The sequence below is a fragment of the Condylostylus longicornis genome, unplaced genomic scaffold, assembly GCF_029603195.1.
Source record: "Condylostylus longicornis isolate FDR11 unplaced genomic scaffold, ASM2960319v2 ptg000110l, whole genome shotgun sequence".
NCBI lineage: Eukaryota > Metazoa > Arthropoda > Insecta > Diptera > Dolichopodidae > Condylostylus > Condylostylus longicornis.
The window spans coordinates 568,657-590,536 of NW_026578078.1; the positions used below are offsets into that span (position 1 = coordinate 568,657).

Below are 21,880 nucleotides of genomic sequence, written 5' to 3' on the forward strand. Positions count from 1 at the left end.
GTTTTCATGGAACTTATGTTAGCAGTATGCAATCTAACTCTTGAGTGTTTTTTATTTATAAACAATATTATAAATAAAAGCAACATGTATTCATATCCAGTTGTTTGCGAAATCGATATTTGCTGTTCCGATATTGCAAAATTTTAAACTAATGAGCAATAATACAAGTTTAGTACGCTGATTTTCTGATATCGCAATTACCTAAATAATTTTCAGAAGAAAATTAAAAATTTTCAGAAGAATCAGAGGTTGCGCTTTACATATAGCAAGAAGTGTAGACGAGTAAACAAGTTGTAGAGAAAAATCTCAATAAAAATTTTGCTAAAGAATAACAAAGCCGCAAAAATTTCAACTAAAATTGAATCAGAAACTTTTAATAATTTGATAAAATTTAAGGAACTTATTCCAATTTTTTGTGTAAATTCCAAAACAATGAATATACAAAATTGTTTACTTTATACAAGTTAAATACATATTTCAGAAAATCTTTTAAAACTCTTGGTGATTCTATGAAATTGTAACAAAAAAAAAAAACAAAAAATGTAATAAATTTTAATGACAATTTTTCTTAACAAACATTCAATTTTTTTCCTTATTTTTAAAATAAATAATTAAAATTTCACAAACTATAAAAAATTAATAAAATTTTTTTTTTAGAGTTTCAAGTTCCGCTGCAAGATATCTGGCATAGTTAATTGTTCTTTAGTACTGAAATGATTACCGAAAAAATATATTTAATGCATGGAATGGAAAAGCAAAGCGAAAGAGAAAAGCATAATGGATGATGGATCATTTTGTAAAATGCATAAAAGTCAATTTGCTTTTCTCCTTCATTGCTTTTCTTCTTTTATTTCAAGTTTGTTCTCTCTTAAAAAACTTATTTCAAAAATGACACTTCATTTTTTATAAGAAAAAACTCACTAAAGTAAAAAAACAAGGAAGAAAAAAAAATCGATAAAACTTCATAATTTTTATGTGCTTAGAACAATTTTCCTTTTTTTTTCTTTTTTTATAAAAAAGAAAACTAAAGCAATAAAAAACATTACAAAAAATTGCGAAAAGAATACATAAAACACTTTATTTGATATTTTTTTCTGTACTGTACACTATCTTCTAATGGTCTATGTATATATACTTGCGCTCTCTCTATATCTGCGACGTCACATAAATATGTTATAATATGAATAAGTAAACCTATACATATATGTATATATATAAATTTAATAAAATAGTCGAAATACATATAAAGTTTAAAAAATAATTGAAAAATTATATAAGAGAAAATCATGAATTTCACTTTTTTCTAGATTTTATATTTTGCTTTGCTGTACAGTAAAGTAATTACGTTAATAATGCCAGAAAAATTTTGACTTCTTGCCTTGATATCTAGAAAATTTTATAAAGAAATACGTAAAATTGACTTTTACAGAATATTGGCCATAATAAATTTGTTATACTACGACAATCTACTTAATTGTAAAAGAAGCTCCGCTTTTAAAGTAAATAACAAAACCACAAACATTTTTTGAGATCCATACGCAGCATTGTTGAATATTAGAGAGGGAACACGCCAAGATTGCCCGTTATTACAACTTACAATTTACAAAAATAGTAAGTAAAATACTAAAAGAGCTATAAATGAAATTATGTTGATAGGCCACTAATTTGAAACCATGTCTCATTAGATAGAATATTGGCCAATTTAAGAAAATCGTTTGCAAATTTAAGAAATGAAGGATCTTGGGTCAAATACCCATAAAATAAAGCTTTTCAAAAATTAAATGTAAATCTCAAACTTGATTTGGCAAATTACAGTATTGGAGTTGGTTTCGAAGTTTCGTATGAAAAATTTTATAATTTTTTTTTTTTTCAAATCAAAATTTTAACTTTGAACTTAGCTCAGTTAGGGGCAATGTTGCCTTATACAAATAATTTTATATAGAGAAATTTATTTAAAATTGTTACGATTTTATCAATATTTAATTTACATTTTACTTAATTTCATTTACTTTAGTGGTTAATTTTATGATTTATTCGCACTAATTACGTGATTTTTGTTAACTATCAGTAAGTACGCATGTTATACCATATTATATATATATGGTCAATTGATAAATAAAATTTTTTTTGTAAGTCACACTTCAATTTCTTTAGCTCTCAAGAGACTTTTCGAGGCAAGTTACTGTACTTAATACATACTGGTATCTTTGTAGTTGCGGTTCAACACGCAAACACGCATATTATACATTGTGAATTTCGCCTCATCAAATTTATAAAAAATAACTTAATGAAATATATAGAAAACGAAAAAAAAAAACAAAAATTAAATGGCTAGTTTAAAATCCTAGATTTCTAGTCATTCATCAAGGAATAAAAATAAAGAAAAAGAGAAATTTTATCTTTTTGTTGGTAAGAATCATAGCATTCCAACATTTTTGAATTTTTTCCGTTTTAGGTACCATTCTTTTTCACTTCTTATCTAATTTTTATAACTTAGTAACTAGCGATGTTTAAAAATAATATAAAGAAAAAGTGTATATAACGGTTTCTTATACCTAAACCGTTATAATATTATAGTTTTTCATCCTTTTCCATTTGATGTTTCACATTTATTGTGTATGCTTTTTTTTCTAGCATTTTCGTTTTTCGTGTTTCGTTGTTTTCTGATTCTCTAAATGGAAAAGGAAAAAAATTCCTTTTTTCTTGCTGACTATAAAAAAATTATTTTCTATTTCTTAAAAAAAAACAACTATCTTACAACAGTAGAAAGGAATGAAAAACGTTTTCTTTTCTTCTTATCATGTACAATTTCCCTGGACCCTTGAGATTTTTCCAACTATCCAATAAATATGTATATATATATATGTATGTATAAATATAAATATGATTGTACCTCCTTAAATGTATGAAAATATTTTTTTATTATTTCTCATTTTAACAGTGTGCCTTTTTTCCTTAGCCTTTATTTTCTACTTATATCTTGTACATAATATTATAATTCGTACCAGGATAATGTAAATTCAGTGATAATGCAAATTCAGTGATATAAAAAATTAGAAAAGCTTAAAATACCGCCGAACGAATTTTTTTTAGTTCATAGAATCTACTTTACTTCACAGAATCAAACTGAGTTCTAACTATGATATTGTATGTTATTAACTAAAATAAGCTTAAAAGTTCTAAAGTTGACTTGTATGTTAATTTTAAAATTCTAGATATTAAAATTAATCAATTAGACATTAGAAATTTAGAAGATTTGAAAAACATTAGTAACTTTAATTTTATTTTTTTACAAAATTTTGTTGAAAATGTAAAAATATAAGAACTCGATTTAAAGGGTTGATAAACAAATTTACTTTTTACATTTAATTAAGATCAGTAAGTTTAAGAAATACAGTACTTATTATAAATTTAATAGGAGTTTAGCAATCAGATAATCATTGTACCACTGAAAACTAATATTTTTAAAGTTAAATGGAGATTTTTAGTTATTTTCAGTGCAAGCTCAATTTAAGATATTTGGTTAAAAAAAATATCCCTTATCACATATTGGAAATTGAGCATTACACAGCTTTCCAAATTTAAAAATCTTTATTTTGTTTTAGCTTGCCCTTGCTATCTAGGGCTCAAATCTTATTAAATAAATAAATTTTTAAAATTATTAGCAACATTTTAATTATAATTTTATATTTAACTGCGGTGAGCCTTTTAAGAATATATATAAAAAATTAATGGTGAATTTAAATCAACTACTCAAAAACGAGTAAACTATGTTAGTAACACAATTTCTTGACTACTTCAAATACTTCAAATATTATAATTTCAATTTTTCAATTGCTTATTATAAAATTATGAACCAAAAATATTATTGGATTTTTCAAATTCTTAAAGTACCGGTGTCCTACTCTGTAGTTATAGTTTTCTGTGTTGTTCCAAGTTTATCTGAAGAAAACTCTATACGTCATCATAAAGCCGACAACAAAAATAAAAGACACATTATAACTGTACAAAGAATGAAATAAAAAGGAAATGTAATTTTTGTACCGTTATTTTAATGGTAAAAAAATGTTTTCTTTTTGTGAGATTTTCATGTAGAAAACTTACTTTATGTAAGTATATTTTTTTTAATAGTAAAATCTAAACATGAAGCTAAAGAAATAAAACACAAAAATGAAAAATATAGAAATAAAAAAGTTGAAAAAAGAAAATGAAAACTCAGAAACACAAACCAACATTTTAATACATTACACAAGACATTGTTTCCATTGAAAACACTTTAAAACGAGATAAAAGACAAGCAAGAATCTGATGTGGCCGTCACATAATCGACTGTAGTACTAGTAAGTTGAATATTATTCTAATTCCAATTTATTCTAAATTTCAAAAAATAAAATATATGCCCAAGATGATGAAAAAGTATTTTGTAAAATTGTGTCAAATTTTAACAAAATTAAGCTTCTTTCTCTAATAACGGAAAATTGGGTTATTACCCAATTGCAGTTTCCCTTACTTGAACATTATTTTCCAAAAAAATTTATTTTGGGGGAACAAATCAAATTTTGCAAGGTTTAGATAGAAATTTGAAATCATCCTCCCTTTTAGTTACAAACATTTTACTTTCATGAAAAGTTTCTTGTTTCATTATACCATCCAGCCGGTAAATAGGTTTTTAAAGAAATTTCTTAATTATTTTCTTAAATAGACAAGAATTTAAAATCAAGTTGCATAAAAAATTCACTTGTTGCATTCCAACGAATCCAAAAAGCTGATGTATTGTTATCTTTGTATTGTTGATGTGTCAATCCTTAAAAACAATTCATATTCATGAACTACAAGAGCACTCAAATTAACCGATCGACTGACATACCGCTAAAAAATAAAGTCAATTTTGTTTTGCACTGTTGCGACATAGAATTGTACCGAAAAAGGACGATGTATGAAATTTGATGTGAAAACAATGCCTTCTATATTGTAACACAATGTAATTGTTAAAGGAACAACAAAAATACATCAAGCACGTGCGATCGTTAATTTATTTCATTTCCTCATCCTAAAATAAAAAATAAATAAAACTAAATAAAAAAAAGAGCACAATTTCTTATTCTTATTTTTTATTTCTTCTTAACTATATTAACTTATACCTCTATTGCCGTCGTAAAAATTTCTTTACTATTAAAATCTTAACAATATAAGTACGAATAAATTGTATATGGTCGGTACATGCTATAATCATAAATCAGCATTGAAACAATAATTGTATGGTGGCTAAAAGAAAATTTGAGAAAATGAAAACTGTAATGTTTCTAATGTTCTCTATATATGTATATATATATATAATTTTCATGAAAAATTACTATTATAATATTCCATTTTCATTTAAGTTATCGCAAAAAGGAAACCAAATTCAAAACCGTATATCGACAAGAATTTATAATAAAAATTATTTTTAAATATTCTTCCTTTATTTCTTTATCCTGATAATTTTTATATTGTGTATGTATAAAGGAAACAAGTATATAACGATAATCGGTATTAGCGTCAATTAAAATTAAGAATAAAAATGAAATTTATTTTGTTAAAAAAATGCTAAAAAGCCAATTTTAATTTTTGGTCAAATAGATTAACAAGTATTATAATAATGAATAAAGAAAGGATAATACCATGCATAATATAGAAAAGATAGAATTATAATTAGAGATTTTTTATTAGAACGATGATTTTGGAGGTATATGGTCATCTCTGCTTAGCACTTTTGCAAAATATACCATAAAATTTAATTCAACTCAAATTTATAAGTAAAGATAATAAAAATATTGCAAATTTCTAATTAAACTAATAAAGATTTCTTAGCACATTTAAATAAAAAAAAACAAACATCACATATCTAGAAAAACTTATACTCACCTACAGATTTTTGATAAAAATCTGAAGCCTTGTGTGTAAAAAGATTTTAACAAAGAGATTATTTCTCTAGACTAAAAATATTTGACTGCAGAAGTTGTATTCCTTCAAAATTCTGAGAAAGGAACTTTTTATTTTACTAAAATCTAAACTAGTAAAATTCTAACTAAGAATAAATTTATTCTAAATTTAAAAAGAGCAAAAAATTGGCAAATCACGGAGAGTTCCGATACTAAATTAACCCTTTTAATTAATGTTCGTCTATAAATTTGATATGTTTAAGAATATACATATTATGTAATATTGTATTTTAGCAATATGGTTTGGTAATAGAGAAGAATTTCAAATAAATTTTTCTTTGACGTCAATTTAGCTTTTTCTCTTCAAAACGATAGTATAAGAGTCATGTTAATGTATTAAATTCATCTTATAAAATCAGCTTATTGATTCCAAAATTTTCTGAAATAGGCTCAAAATTTGAATATTATTAACAATGATGTCAAATATACATATATTATTATTGCAGATATGTTCTTCCTTTATATATTTACAAAATCATTTTTTATACGATCCTATCGAACAATTCGTTATTGATCATAAAGTCGAGAAAGAAACCTATTCCATTTCATTATTTTTTCGTTTCTTTGCAAATTCGATTTAAATTTAATTTAAACATCAATAAAATTATGTATTTCTAAAATTATAAAAATATTATAAAAATACTGTTAAAATATATCCGGCCTTTAATATTAATTGTGCCAGCCTTGAACCATAATGATTATTTTGTTCATAAATGCAGCCTATAACTTGAAACGTACATTAAATTTGCAAGATAGCCGAAGGACATAATAATTTTGTTTTAAATTTAAATTATATTAATCGAGTATCGGTACACGTGTATTTCCGCGAGCGAATATAAATGCCAGATGTAGAATGCCATACGCAAACATACATTTACATATATATAATTTTAAATAAAGTAATGTGGGATATTCTCAGAAAAATTTTTAAAATTAAAAATTCGAATATTAAATAAACAATTGAACTGACAGGATAAAAGAAGTTCTGAGATTATATTTTAAAAACTATAAAAATGGGACAAAAATATTAAATGATGAAATAAAACCGACAGAAAATATCCGACAATTGAAAATTATTAATTGAGAAACATTACTTTTTGTGAATTTTAAGCAGAATAACCAAAATAAAAAGCAGGAAACATTATTATGGCACACAAAATGGTTAACAATCAAAATAAAATCACTAGTCATTTTATTATTGTTTTACTATTCAGTTTTTATTTTGTTTTTTTTTTCATTAAAATTAAGTTGTAATAGGATTATTTAACAGGAAATTTTTACATAAATGTTAAAAATATGTAAATTTCAATAGTATGAGAGTACATTGAACATGTGGATATAATATATACAATGTGTATAGTAAGTATATACATATAATGTAACTATATATTTTTTTAGGGAAATTAAAAATGAAATTTATTAGAAATTATACTCGTGCCCAACAAATATAAAATGGTTTAATTACTTTTACAAGTTCAAAGGACATGAAAACAAAAACATAAAGAAAAGTAAAAGAAGAAATAAAAAACTTTCAATGTCAATCTCCTTTTAAGAAAAAAAAGAATTACTTTAAATAAGTTTTAAGGATTATATTCGAAAACATTTTGAAATTAACTTAAGTTTTTTTTCCCTATTTTTTCTTTGTTTTAATATTTTAATCGCAGTTATACAAAATTTTATTGACCAGAGAATTACTTTAGCCATTTAAAGTACTTAAGCGCGTTTACAACATAAATTTGTTTTAACAAGAAAGAAAATTATTTGAAATTGTAATTCCAGAAAATAATTTTAACTTTTATTATACTTAAAACTTTAAGACAATTAAATATTGTTAAAGAAATTATTATCTTAACCATATGGTTTTAAAAACGCGCAGAAAATATTAAAGTAGATTTTATTTTTAATGAAGAATATAAAGTTTTTTTTTTGAATTTATTTATATAATAAAAATAAGCTAATGTTCGACAATGTAATAAATTTCAAAATTTCCTATACCCTCATATTGTTATTAAAGTGATAAACATTACTATATCACATTTCAAATCGTTTATGAAGAATTCAGGCTAGAAACATTAGAGATTTTTATTAAACACTTTCACTATTGCGTGATAGATACATATGTAGCATGAGCATATTATGAAAGTACATAATATAACAGCCCATATGTTTTAAATACTATATACTCATAACAATTTTATTATATTCTTGATAATTTGCCAATATTAATTATGAACGAAGTAGAAATATAGTTTTGTTCAATATATTATACATACATACAAAATGTTAATATGTAATTTTATTCTTTATATGTATAAAATATCAATTTGCTGTCAAATGAAGGGTTTATACTGTGTTTTAATTACTTAAAATACAATATAAACCATGACACTAACCATTACATCACCCACAATATAATTATATACATAAAATACCCATATACTCTTCTACAAACTTAAATGATAAATACTTTAATGATTAAATACTTAATAGATAATAAAACACTTTGAATTCAAACAGATCACTTAAATAACAATGCCAGGAATTTCATAAAAACTCTTTGCATTTTAAAATTCTCTGTCTGTTTTTATTTTCAAACCATTAATTTATTGTCTCTGCAGGTATATTGCAAAATATAAAATTGGATTTAAACTGCAGAGTTTTATATTTCGCATTTTTATCAATATACATAAAATAAAGTAAGAAATTGAACTAGAAATTTGTATCCGGTGTAATACATTAAAACTTTTCGCAGCTGCTGCTGTTTAATATTTTCTTTTCTATTTTCAATATTAATCATAAGGAAAAACAAACAAATATACAAACAATTCAAATGTACATACATCCATACAAATATAAAATTGGTTTTGCATTGAAATGTGCTGCCAGTTAAAGTCTTTCAATTTAAATTTATTTTTCAATATCTATTTATATTATAAATTATTTCTACACATAACCATATATACTATATAAAGTTGTATTCAAATACAATATTGATTCTAGTATCTGTTCTCGAAGATTTTCTATAGGATATTTTAAATTTATAAGGATATTATTATATTTAACACATATGTAAGTGTAAATTCCATTATTATATAAGTAACTTTCCTTAATTTAAATTATTTGATAATAGCAATGAATTTGTATATGTGTTATTATACATATATATATACAAAAAATATGGGTTTTCAAAACTCTAACCAAGATTGGAATAAAAGTTTGTTTGCTTTTGCATTCACATATATGTACATATTACGTAGATATTTCGTGTATATAACCATATATGCATGTACATATATACCAGAAATCTGTGCCAACAAGGAAAAACGGCCTAGTATAGTTTTCAATAAGTTTGAAGATTCAAAAATAATTTTTTAAAGAAATTCCAAGAACTCGAACTAAAGCAGAGCCTGTAGAATTTTCCAAAATTTAGTAATATAGTTTTCTCAAAAACAGAAAGTACACCAAATAGTTTTGGTAAAGTTTGTCTCACTTGCACTTCGAAATCTTACTTTGCTTTTGAGTTTGAATACGGAGAATTAAAATATGTCGGTTTTATACTAAGTTGACGTCTATGCAGTTAGTTTTACCGTGGTGCCACAGATACATTCTCATATACCTTATGATTTATTTGAAAGATTTTTTATTCATTAAAGAATATAATAAAAGGTAAACTTAAAATCGATAAAATATTTAATACAATTATAGCCGAATAAAGGAATTTCTCTTTTTACTTTTTTTCTAAATTTAATTTGTTAAAAACTTTTTCTTACATATCTTAATAGAATAAAATATGCATATATGTATATACATATCTATACTTTTGTACTTAAACTTACATATGTTGTATTACATGTAAGTGACAGTAGTCAATATACAAAACAGAATAATAATAATAAAAAAAGGAATAAAATTGAAGAAAGAAAAAACGAAAATGATTGATTTTCCATTTTATTCAATTACACCCCTAAGGATTGAAAACGAAGCACCATAATATAATATACAGAACAGAGAATTATTCATATAATGCGAACACCTACTTTAATATTACTTTTAACTAATACAAATATTTCTATATATACTATAGAATACACAGAGTAGATATACTCTTATATGGTACCTATTATATTATGAGATAAATTTCCATTTTACATTTATAAAATTTTCATGTAGAAGGATAATGTTGTTTGAATTTATATATCTCGCAACAGAGCATACCGGTTCAATTTTCTTTTATTAATTCATTATATTTTTTAAGATTTCTATGATTACATACTTATATATAAAGTTCTTAATTTTAATAGTTTAATGATTGAATACAGTATGACAGGTAGTTTGAATAAAATTAAAATTGATTAAGATATTATTTAGCGAACTTAACAAACAAAAAATGATATCGGCATGAAATTTAAATTGAAATTCATCTGGACATAAATATGATATGAACTATATAGAGATAGATTAAATTTAAGGGCGAGTCTTTCAAATCGAGAAAACTGTAGGATGCCTACAAACTTATGATAAATACGGTTTGAATCGCTGTTTATTTATTTTAGTAATTGCATGAAATCTGTAATTAAATATTAGTTCAAGCCATCATTTATTTAACAATTAATTACTAAATATTTAATATATTGTAGTGCAATTTAGTAAATTATTAAGAAATACGTTAAACTAACATTCTCATAAATAAACTCGAATTAAAGCTACAAAACATTGATTTACAGCGTTTTTGAATTGAAAAAACAATCCTACTAAAACAAATTACATAAAAAACAATTGCATACATTTGGGATGAGTAAAATGACAATTGAAAGAAGCGTTAACATAATGATTGAATTGATCGGTTAAGTGAGTTAGGGAAATGATTTGCTTTTATAGAAAATATAAAATATAATAATAAAAATTCCTAAAAATTCAACCTTTACGAACACATTTTTCAAATTTACGTTGGCCAACATTCTTCCCTTTTTGAGCTTTCTTTTTAAAGAAATTCTCTGTTTTATATAGGAAAGAAAATGTAGGATGAAAAGTGGGTCATTTCTTTTAGGTCTGTACATATTACAATTTTTCTTATATGAGGTTATATTTTAAAATTCCGATACAGTTTAAATTTTGATGTAAGCGGTTACCTTTGAATCTCTAACACTTATTTGTATTTGTTGTATTATTTGTGAAATATCTTAAAAGGTTGACATTACAAACACAGATGAAAATATTCATTTACAATAATAAAAAAAGTTATAAGTACGAAAAAAAAAAGTTTTATATTTTCCTTCGTTTCTTTTTTTATAAACACATTGAAAAATAAGAAAAAAACAAGAAAAAAATTATTTCTTGATTGAAATCTTCTTCATATTGTCAAAACTTCCACTTATCTTGGGCTATCGTATAGAATAATGAATGAGATAAAAATTGAAAAATAAAATCGAATTTATATCTAAATTTTGTGTATTTTAAAGGTGTACACATATTATATGTATGTATTGTATGAGTGTTAAATTTTGAAGGTTGTTATTATAATATTGAAAGGAATTGTATTAGAATTTTGTGTCGCATAAAAAATTTAGGTAAACCTTATGCACAGAAATGCGTAAGGATATACAGTTTTTTATTTTTTTCGAAAAAGAAGAAGTATCAAATATTGAAAATATCACAATTACATTATGATAAAGAATAGATCAATAAATATAGGAAAATATTGTTAATCATCAAGAACTTTATATGAATAAAAGAAACAAGAACATGTGTATGTACTATATATGTATGTTTATAAAAATTAAATAATATCCGATAAGGAAACTGTATACTTCAAATTAAAAGAAAAATGTTTACAAAGAGGAGAAGTTAAACAATAAACAATGCAATTCTCATTCAAAAGAATGTTTGCAATACTATGCAAAATTTTGCAAAATAATAACTTTTTTTTTTGTTTTTGAAAAGTTTTAAAATCTCTATGTTCATAATCTCTATTAAAATGCGTACAATTTATTTTTCTTATAACCTAGTTAATATACTAGTTAACTGGGTCAATAATTTTTTTGTAAAAAAATATTCATGCATAATTAAATTAATGGTGTTAATAATGAAGTGTGTAATTTTGAAATGCCTCCATACTTTCTCTTCTAATTCATATTTCTGTAGATCAAAAAAAATATAATGAAATGATAGGGAAAATTCATTGTTTAAAATCTATTTCTATCTAAAATCAAAACTGATCTATTTAAGAAGCATTAGAAGGTACATTAAAATCAGATTGTATAGGATTATGTAAGAAATATAAAATTTTAGGTCGTAGAATTCAATATAAATTTTTACGATATTGGATTAACAAAATTCGTTTGCATTTCAAAAATTTTTCAATTAAATTTCCTACTTTTAGATTTTCTCAATATTTTGTTATACATATTATTTTAAAAGTATTATAAATTTTACTTTTTAAAGTCAGGCAGCAATTTTTCATATTTCTACCCCCGTTTTTTGAATATGTAAGTTACAAAATGTGCTTTAGTTTCTGTCCAAGCATTAATGCAAAAAGATCGGTCAGTTCAATATTAAACCTGTGTCCAATTTAGTTAAAAATAATTTCTTAAAAACATTATTTATTGCTTTATTTAGCTTTAATTGAGGACTGATTACTTTTATTTAAGTTTACATTTATTTGTTTAGTTGTTCCAAAATGAATATTTTTATAAAAATGATTTATTTTCCATTTCTTTATTATTTTTCTCGTACTACCGCATATGCAGTACATGTTTTGTAAAATATTGTATAATCATCATAATAGCGCACTATAATTCTGCTTATATGTGAATGTAAAGATCTTTTATCAAAAATAAAGGACAGAAAATAAAATTTACTAAATAAATAAATTAAAAATTATTAAATTCAAATAAAAAACTTTTACGCAATTCCTTTAAATAAAATTTTACAGAATAATATAAAAACCGGAGCTTCTCTTAGTACAGAGAATTAATTTTATTACGGTTTGCGTAAAATAATTTCTGTTTATAAAACTTGTTATTACATACACATAAATAGTTTATAGTTTTAACCCTTTAAAAACTATTAAAAATTAATGTGTTTTAAAAGGTCAAGATCAAAGTTTTAGAATAAAATAAATTCATAATTCTTTTTACTAAATGAAAAAAGAAAGAATTAAATCCGATACTAAACTTAAATTGAACATATTTGCAGTTTTGGCCTCTCCTTCATATTCTCTTGAACGTAGCTCTAAGTAATTTATCTCTTTGTTGCTCTTCCTCTAAATCAACGCAAAACACAAATGTTAATTTCATATCCTTATTTCATACGTAAACGATTTAAATTTTACACTTTTCCTTTATTTTTGATATATTCTAAAATTAAAATCTATTAAAGATTTTAAAGGGCATCTACAAAATTAATTATAAGAGTCAGCAAAGGGTTAAATAATTTCAAATTAAGAATATAAAAAAGAGCAATATAAATTACTTAAATAATGAGGAAAAACTTTCTTCATTTTTAATTTAGGATAAGAAAATAATAATATTACCAAGAAAATTACAAAGATGTGTTCCCATATACTTATATACAGACATTTCATTTTTATATGCTTATATGTATATTACCTTTAAGATATTAAATTATGTATAATATTGTAGGTATTTGTGTTTGAATGAGCATAAGAACAAAAGAAAAATTAATAAAAAAAAAACATAAAATCCCACATGGTTTTAAAAAGGCTTTCGGCGTTTGTAATAAATTTCAAATTAAACTTTAAGCAACGGTATAACGACGTAAATACAAGTAAATGTATGCTCATTACATTTTTGAGGAATGTTAACATTCAAAATTGAAATACAATTATAAGCAAAAAAGAAAAAAGAAAATCTAATTAAAATTTTCTTTCAAAATAATAAACTTAAACATGATTTCTTAATTATTATTGGAATTACAAAATGGATTTAAGGACCTTAATCTTTAAAGAGAATTTGATAAAAAACCTTTCAAACATTTTCGAAAAAGGTTACAAGAATAAAAGAAAATGAAGATGTTCAATAAAATTTTTTGTTTTACCTGAATTAAATTTCTCTTTTCATACTTTTTAAAAGTAATCTTGAAGTACTCGCCACACTGTGGATGCAAAAAAAATTTTTTTTTTTAATTTTCAAAAATTTTTAAAATTCTTCAAATTAAAATGAGTTTCGTATTATTTTGGCCTACGTAGTCTATTTCGAATGCAATACTATAGGGTAAATTAAATCACATTTTATTGTAATTTTTAAGGATAACATTAAAATCGAACTTATATTTTTAGCACAGGAATCAATTTCTTTATTAACACAAAAAATAATATGTTGCCAAAATTTTTGAATAAATTTTGAAATTTTATTAAAAGATTGGGATACGAGTATCCTGCAATTCCAAGATTTAATCTAAGAAAATAGCTGCTTTTTATTTAAAAAAATTTATTTAAAAAAAATTCTAATAATTTTTGCTTTGGAATTTCATTCTCAATCAACACAAATTTCAAGTTGAAGCATATTTAATTGATATGTGTATTTTTTTCCAGTTTCACATTGAAAATGGAAATTTTAACTATCCATTTTTTATTTTTAATAAATTTATTAAATTTAATAAATGCATTTTGAAAATTCTACTCGTATTAAATACATTAAAAATTAAAAAAAATATTAAATCAGGTCTCTTTTGTTTTCATATTTTTGTTATGATAAAAAAAAAATCATCCCAATTTATATTTATTTACCGTTTCTCTCGCTCGTGTAGGTGTTTCAATTACTTTTTTTTTTGGTCTTGTTTGTTCTTCTTTATTCGAAATGAAAAGAACAGTAATGTAATTTTATTTTATTTCTTCAATAATTTTATCCACCCTTGCAAAAATATTTAATCATTTTATTAACAAGAATTAAGAAAGAAAAGTATTTTCGGACCATATTTTGGTGAAAGTAAATTTTAGAAATTCTTTAACGCATGTAACAAAATTAATGAGTTAATATTAAGTGAGTGTGTTTGTGCTTAGCTCTGGAGAATAACAAATATAATGCATATATATAATTCATAAAATTTCGAATCTACAGGTAATTTCATAAAATGGCAAACACGAAAATATTTCTTTAAAACAAGAAATGTATCCAATAAATATTGAAAACATGTGCACCTAATTTGCTCTTTATTCGGAAATTGTGTTTAAAAAATAATCTCAATTTCATTGCATCATTATTCACTCTAAAATATATGTATACGCTTTATTTCATAGACTATAAAATAAAATTTATTTTTATAGTTTCTGAAGATAAAATTTTTATTAAAAAATTGCTAAAATTCTATTAAAAGAATTTTGAAAAGTTAACCTTAACCTTTTTTCAATTTTAGGATTATTTATTATAATGTAAAATGAAAAAAAAAGTAAACAATCCATTTTATACCCACACTAGTTTTAATAGCCTTATTCTATGATTTTCTTTCGGTTAATATAAATTCGATAAAAATTTAAAAAATATTCGAAATATCAAACTAAAAAGACAGGAATTTAAAATTCATTTTAACCTTTACATCAAATATAACCCGGCTTTTAAATATAAAACTTTCAAAAAATATTTTTTTCACAGAAATATTTTAATAATAATTTTGTAAAAAAATTTAACTTTTTTTTTAAATCTTTAATATTAGAATTTTTCCTTTACGATTATATGGATAATAAAATATAATAACTGGGTTTTATATGTATAAGTATTTTATATAAAATAATTTGTTTTTCTTGTATTATATATATAGTATTATCCTTGATCCAGATTTCCTAAAAATATTTTGTACATAAAAAAAAAAAATGGAAAAATTTACATTTTGGTAGTCTTGTCATTTAATGAACGCATTTCTTTGAGCAAATAACATGACATAAAGCATTTATTAAAAATAAAGCGATAATATTTTTTCATAGAAGCCAAAAAAACAAACCAGCTTATTTATGCTATACGACATTTTCTATATCAAGTTTATGGTGCATATTTTCGATTATATTTAAATTAACATTATGATTAAAGAATATTATATAAAAATTTTTGAACAAAATTAAAGTTTTGAACAAATTATATTGGATCTAAGTAAGTTGAATATAAAACCTTTGAAATAAAAAAATAAAGATTATCCTTAAATTATTATAATGTAATTAGCAATTGATATATTTTAAATTATACTGATTAAGAGGGCACTTGTGAAATCTTTCCAAATGATAAAGGGATCTTTTGAAAAAATTAAAATGATGGAGATTTTAAGTAATTAAACATGACTAACTGAACGTTGTCATCTGAAAAAAGTCTACCTAATTTTTCGTAGTATATCTAGTTTTTTGTTCAAATATTCTAAATGAATTATTTTATTGCAGTACGAGTACTTATTTCTGCAATAGGCTTTCATAGAATTTTAGATCTATCTCAATTTGAATTTCATAATATATATGTTCTATACATTAAACATTTAGAAATTACCATATTGGAAAATTAATTTACATTGCTTTAAAAGTAATTTTGATTCTCTACAATATTATAATATTATGAGGAATTTTTGAATAATTATTTGAAACTCATTTCTGAATGCAATAAATTGAACAAATTAAATACAGAGTGAAATTAGCACATAAAAATTTAAAAAACTGTTTGTTTTTATAGATTTGTTTTTTATTACACTCTTTTCTATAATGTTCAGTCAGATCATACGAATTGGTATTCAATTAGTATAATAGTTAATTAGTGATGACATAAACTTCAGTTCAGTACTGTAATTTTTATTATAAATTTTTATTTTCAAATAATTGATGTATCTACATATAAAATAAATTTTGTTAAATCACATTCTATAATGTTCGTATATATAGCATATCATTATAATTCTATTCTACATTATAATATATTATATTATCATATTTTATTCTGTGCATATATTATACACTTACATATTTTGTACAGTTCTGTATATAAGTATTCACAAAAATAGAATAATATGTGCCTATACTATTTATAGCTATGTAACACGCTATATTATATATTATTATGAAAGTATAAATTTATATTTTATTATATCTTGTTGACTTAATATATAAAATTATATAATAAATTTAACAAACGTACATAATATACAATATATATATAAAAGAAAAAGATTCACTAATACATTTCGACGCCCACATACTATAATAATAATTTTTATTCATTTTATTATAAAATTTATATTATTATCTTTTAGAATTATAATCATCAACAAACATACATACATTCATAAATAATAAGTATTAAAACAATGCGTATATTATATTTGTTTAGTATCCTAGAAATTTTCTTGCTTATGCTATATAATATTAATTGGTATTATAGGTTTAAACAATGATCTTAATGTTCAAAGTTTTTTTCTTTTCCTTTTATTGTGTATTATAAATGAAAATTCTGCAAAACCCACATATAAGAATCTAATGATGATAGGGATAGCCAGAAGTGACTTTATTTATTTATTTAGTTTCTTTTTTTACTTTTAGTTTTTGTGCAAAACAATTTTGTATATAAAAATTTTTTATGTGAGGGAAAGTGAGGAAAATGAAAATTGCAATTCATTGATAAGGAGAAAATATAAAAGATTTTTGTTTTTTTATTTTCATTATTTTTTTTCCTTAATCTATTGTTTTTCCATTATTTTTAATTTTCTTCTTTTTTTATTTCTATTAATTTTACTCAATGACAATATTTTAATGGAAGAGATTTTTATTTTTAATTCATTTTATTATTTTTTGTTTTTATTATTTAATTTTGAAAAAAAAAACACATGGTTCACCAAAATTATATAAGCCGCCAACTAAAAATAAAATTCTTAAATTTTCTATAAAGAAAAAAATAATAATTAATGCTATTCTTATTATTTGCTATTAAGGACTTTACTTATCCTGTGATAAATCAATCAAATTTGGATATTATTGAAACATTATGGATGTCTGTACATATACAGTATATTTTATATATTTATATTTTAATATAAGTCCCATAAATTTCATTTAGATATTTTTAAATACAATGAAAGTTTTTTTTTCTAAGAAGACGATTTACGAATTTGAGTGAATTAGTATTGTTGTTATAAATTTTTAATATACTATTTACTTGATCCAGATTAATTTTAAAATTAGATTTAGAATTTTAAGATTCAATAAAAGTAAAAACTGTAACATTTGGAGTTAATTGTGCTTATTTCTAATTACTAATTGATAAAGGTTAAGAATTTTTGTAAACGTTTCTATTGTACTTTACAAGCTTGTTCTATTTGACACGTTTTTGTTGTACTTTACAAGTTTGTTTATAAATTTTTGTTAATATGTTTACAGTTCAATATCCAATTGTACCTATGTTATGATATTTAAACTTATTTGGCGAAGGGTAGTTCTTCGATCGAGTTCATGAAATGAAATAAGTTAAGCTTTATTAATTTACTTTACAAGTGGGTAAAAAAATTTGTTTTAATTTTTTTTTTGTTTCTCATTATTTGAACAATTTTATATTTTATGAATAGTGGTTTTTAACTTTCTTCAATATATTATTGTAATTTTTACATGATAATTTTTTGCAGTGTATCAGTTTAATAAAACATTGAAAAATTTTTACTTGTATTCATAAATCTAAAACTGAACAAAATTTGATGTAAATCTTAAGTGTATATATCTGTATATAAATACATATATAGCGAAAATGAGGTATTCTGGTAATAAATCATTTTTTCTATACTAATATTTTCCATCAATTTTCCGTCAATATACTTTATAATATTATTATTGATCATAATATTATACATATAGTTATATTTGTATATGTACATATAAGTAAAGTTCATTAATAACATGAAAGATATTGGATGTTTTATAAAAAAAAATTTTTTTTTTCAACTCCATTTTAATATTTGCATACATACATACAGGCATTTATCTTAATATGCTAAATATACCAAATATACTAAAGTTCACAAAATATGGTCCGTAGATTGAAAATATTTACTATAGTTCTTTTCATATTTGATACCCCCATCCTCATTATTATTGATATCGAATTCTTTTAAAAACCAAGGTAAATATTGTCATAGTCATTTTCGTATATAAGTATATAATATAGATATGTACGATACACATGCATATACATAATATTATTATGTGATAATATATTGTAATATACTTAAATGACGTATTGTATAAAATATAGCAGTTTAAATAAATTATTCTTATTATATTTGGATGCTGTATGCTTTCGTACACATATTTATAACTATATAGTAGAGACAAGGAAAAAAAGTACATTATGACGTGACATGCTGATATTCCATTTCATTTACTTAAATAAATACATAACTTTTTTTTTTGTTTTATTTCTTTCATATAATTATAATAAATAAAATTTATCGATTTTTATGAAAGAAAATCTTAAAAAAATATAAAATAAAATATTTGAAATATAATATTTAAATTATAATAATTTCACTAACTGTACAAAAAACCAAATGTTATTGAATTTTAAGTAGGAACTTTTGTTCAATTTGTAGGAAATTTTCAATTTTGAATGTATAATTTCGAACTCTTAATATGAAACCATATTGAATAATTTTTTATGACAAGTGAACTAGAAGCAAACTTAAACAGAATCCTACAAATTGTTACAATATTTTGGTAAAATTAAATAAGTTTTAGGTTATTTTTGATTATAGTTTATTATCATGTCCGATTCAAGGTAGCAGATTACGCTTTCATTAGTTAAAAGTAATTTAATCAAATTTATAAATGACATGATTATGTTTGTAATTTTTTTTGGAATCAAAATTTTGAAAATATTGTTATACTGCATACTGGCTCGGTTCTGTTTTGTTTAACACCTTGCTTGGTTTCCAGAAAAGACCTGGGTAGGTAAAACGTTAGGTAAAATATTTCGGCAAATAAGTTAAAAATTATATTATAATATGTTTAAGGAGTTTTTGAATTATTCACCTTATAATACTCGTATCCCATTTTTTATTTAACGACAAAAAAATTTTGAGAACAGTAAAAAGAAAAGATTACCTCTATGCATTTAATATTTTCTTTAGCAAAATATCAAAATTTTTGAACTCTGTTTTATAGCAATTTGGAAATTTAATTAATTTTAATGAGATTACTATCACATTTGAATTGAATTAAGAAAAAAAGAGAAATATAATCGAACAAATTAAAAATTGTAGTTTCATTTCAAAGACCAAGAAAAATAAGAATTGTTATTCATAATATGCGCGATTATACTGCATTTTAATTACCATTCAAACGTTGGAGGTATTTCTATACATACGTTATTTCAAATCGAATATTATATATTGTAGGCATTAAGATTTAGAAACAAACTTTTTTTTTATTTCTGTTAGGAATTTTAAGAAAAAAATCAAAGATAACTGAAGTGATTCGAAAGCCACTGTTCTATTGTAAGAGCTCAAAACTAAAAGCGTTTTTTCTTCTGAACACGTTTTAGAAATTTAAGAAAATCATATTGGGTGCTATATCTGAACCTTAAATTTTTTGTTATTACAAATTTACATACAATTTTTTATAATATCATACAACTAAATTTTTATTAAAAAAAAATTTTGCTGTTTCAATAAAATATTCATAATTTACTAACATTAATAATTTTTTTTGCAATATATATAATATGTAAGGTTTCCAGGAATAAAAATAAAAGAAAATTATACATAATTTTTTTGGTTTAATTTTGCAATTACCTTCCTCAAACACATACACGAACACACACAAATATTATTTCAAAAAAGGATTTTGTGAAAGAAGAAGAAATAAAAGAAAAAGTAATTTTTTCTTTTGATGTGAAAGTAAAAAAACAGATAAAAAAAATTTAGATGAATTATTTTTCGAAACATAAACAACAAAATCAAAAATACATTCATAAAAAAAGAAAAACCAAAAATTCATATAAAGATGTCTTTTTCTTCATTTTTGTTTTTTGTTGTTGTTTTTAATAATTATTTTCACATTAATCAGGACACCAAAACAAAATAGAAAATAGCGATGATGAAAAATTATCAAAAAATATTTTCAAATTTTTTTCTATATTTTTTCAGTGTGGTGATGGTCCTTGCGATAATTCTGAACTCCCTCGAGAAAAACTACCAAGGGTATGTAGACAAAAATAACCAAAACACAAAACAAAAAAAAAAAAGAGTTTAGTCATTCTACAAATTTTCTATTTGCATCTATGTGTACATAATTTTCCTTTAATAATTTGCTTTACATACATACATTTACATGTGTACATACATACACATTATATGAAAATATTTTCTATACATAATTTTATTTTAATGTGCATAATTTTGTATGTATGTTGATATAAAGTTTATGTTTTCCTATATGTTTTAAAAAATATGGTATTTGTATACCAAAAAAGCTTCATTATGTTGAAATAAAAAATAATTTTAAATTTGATTTTTTTTTTCATAAAAAATATTTTAAGATTTAATTATGTTTTAATGAGAGCGCAGCAAAATAAATGTTATAGTATAATGTTTCTATAAATCAATATATGCATGCTTATTTTTTTTAGAAGGTATTTTAAAATTTATGTATTAATTAATAAAATTATATACAATATTGTGTTTATGAGATTGCAAGAAGAGTTAAAAATTAATTATTTTGGAAATGATATGTGGAAGTATAGGTATGTACATTGTGTTATGAGATTTATTTTGTAAAGTCTAGTTACAATCTGCTTTACATTTATTAAATTGTAAAATTTGGATTAAGTAATTCTTTAATTTTTAAATTCTATGAAATTGCTGAAAAATTTTTAAAATTTTTCAGAACCGGCTTTTATAAATTTAAAATTTAAATTTTTAATTTTGTTTCA

The 21,880-nt window shown here is 22.5% G+C and overlaps 1 protein-coding gene across 12 annotated transcripts in view; it reads left to right on the forward strand.

The window, feature by feature from the left end:
* The window catches only part of LOC129614490 (neurexin-1), a 298,435-nt gene that overhangs the window by 132,210 nt on the left and 144,345 nt on the right, over positions 1–21,880 (forward strand). For 11 of the 12 annotated variants that reach the window (XM_055529111.1, XM_055529112.1, XM_055529105.1 and 8 more), the window contains exon 5: positions 21,096–21,149. The exons of the other annotated variant lie outside the window; for it this stretch is intronic. In XM_055529111.1, coding sequence (XP_055385086.1) covers positions 21,096–21,149 — 54 coding nt within the window. The remainder of the gene's footprint in view (positions 1–21,095; positions 21,150–21,880) is intronic. 12 annotated transcript variants of the gene reach the window in all.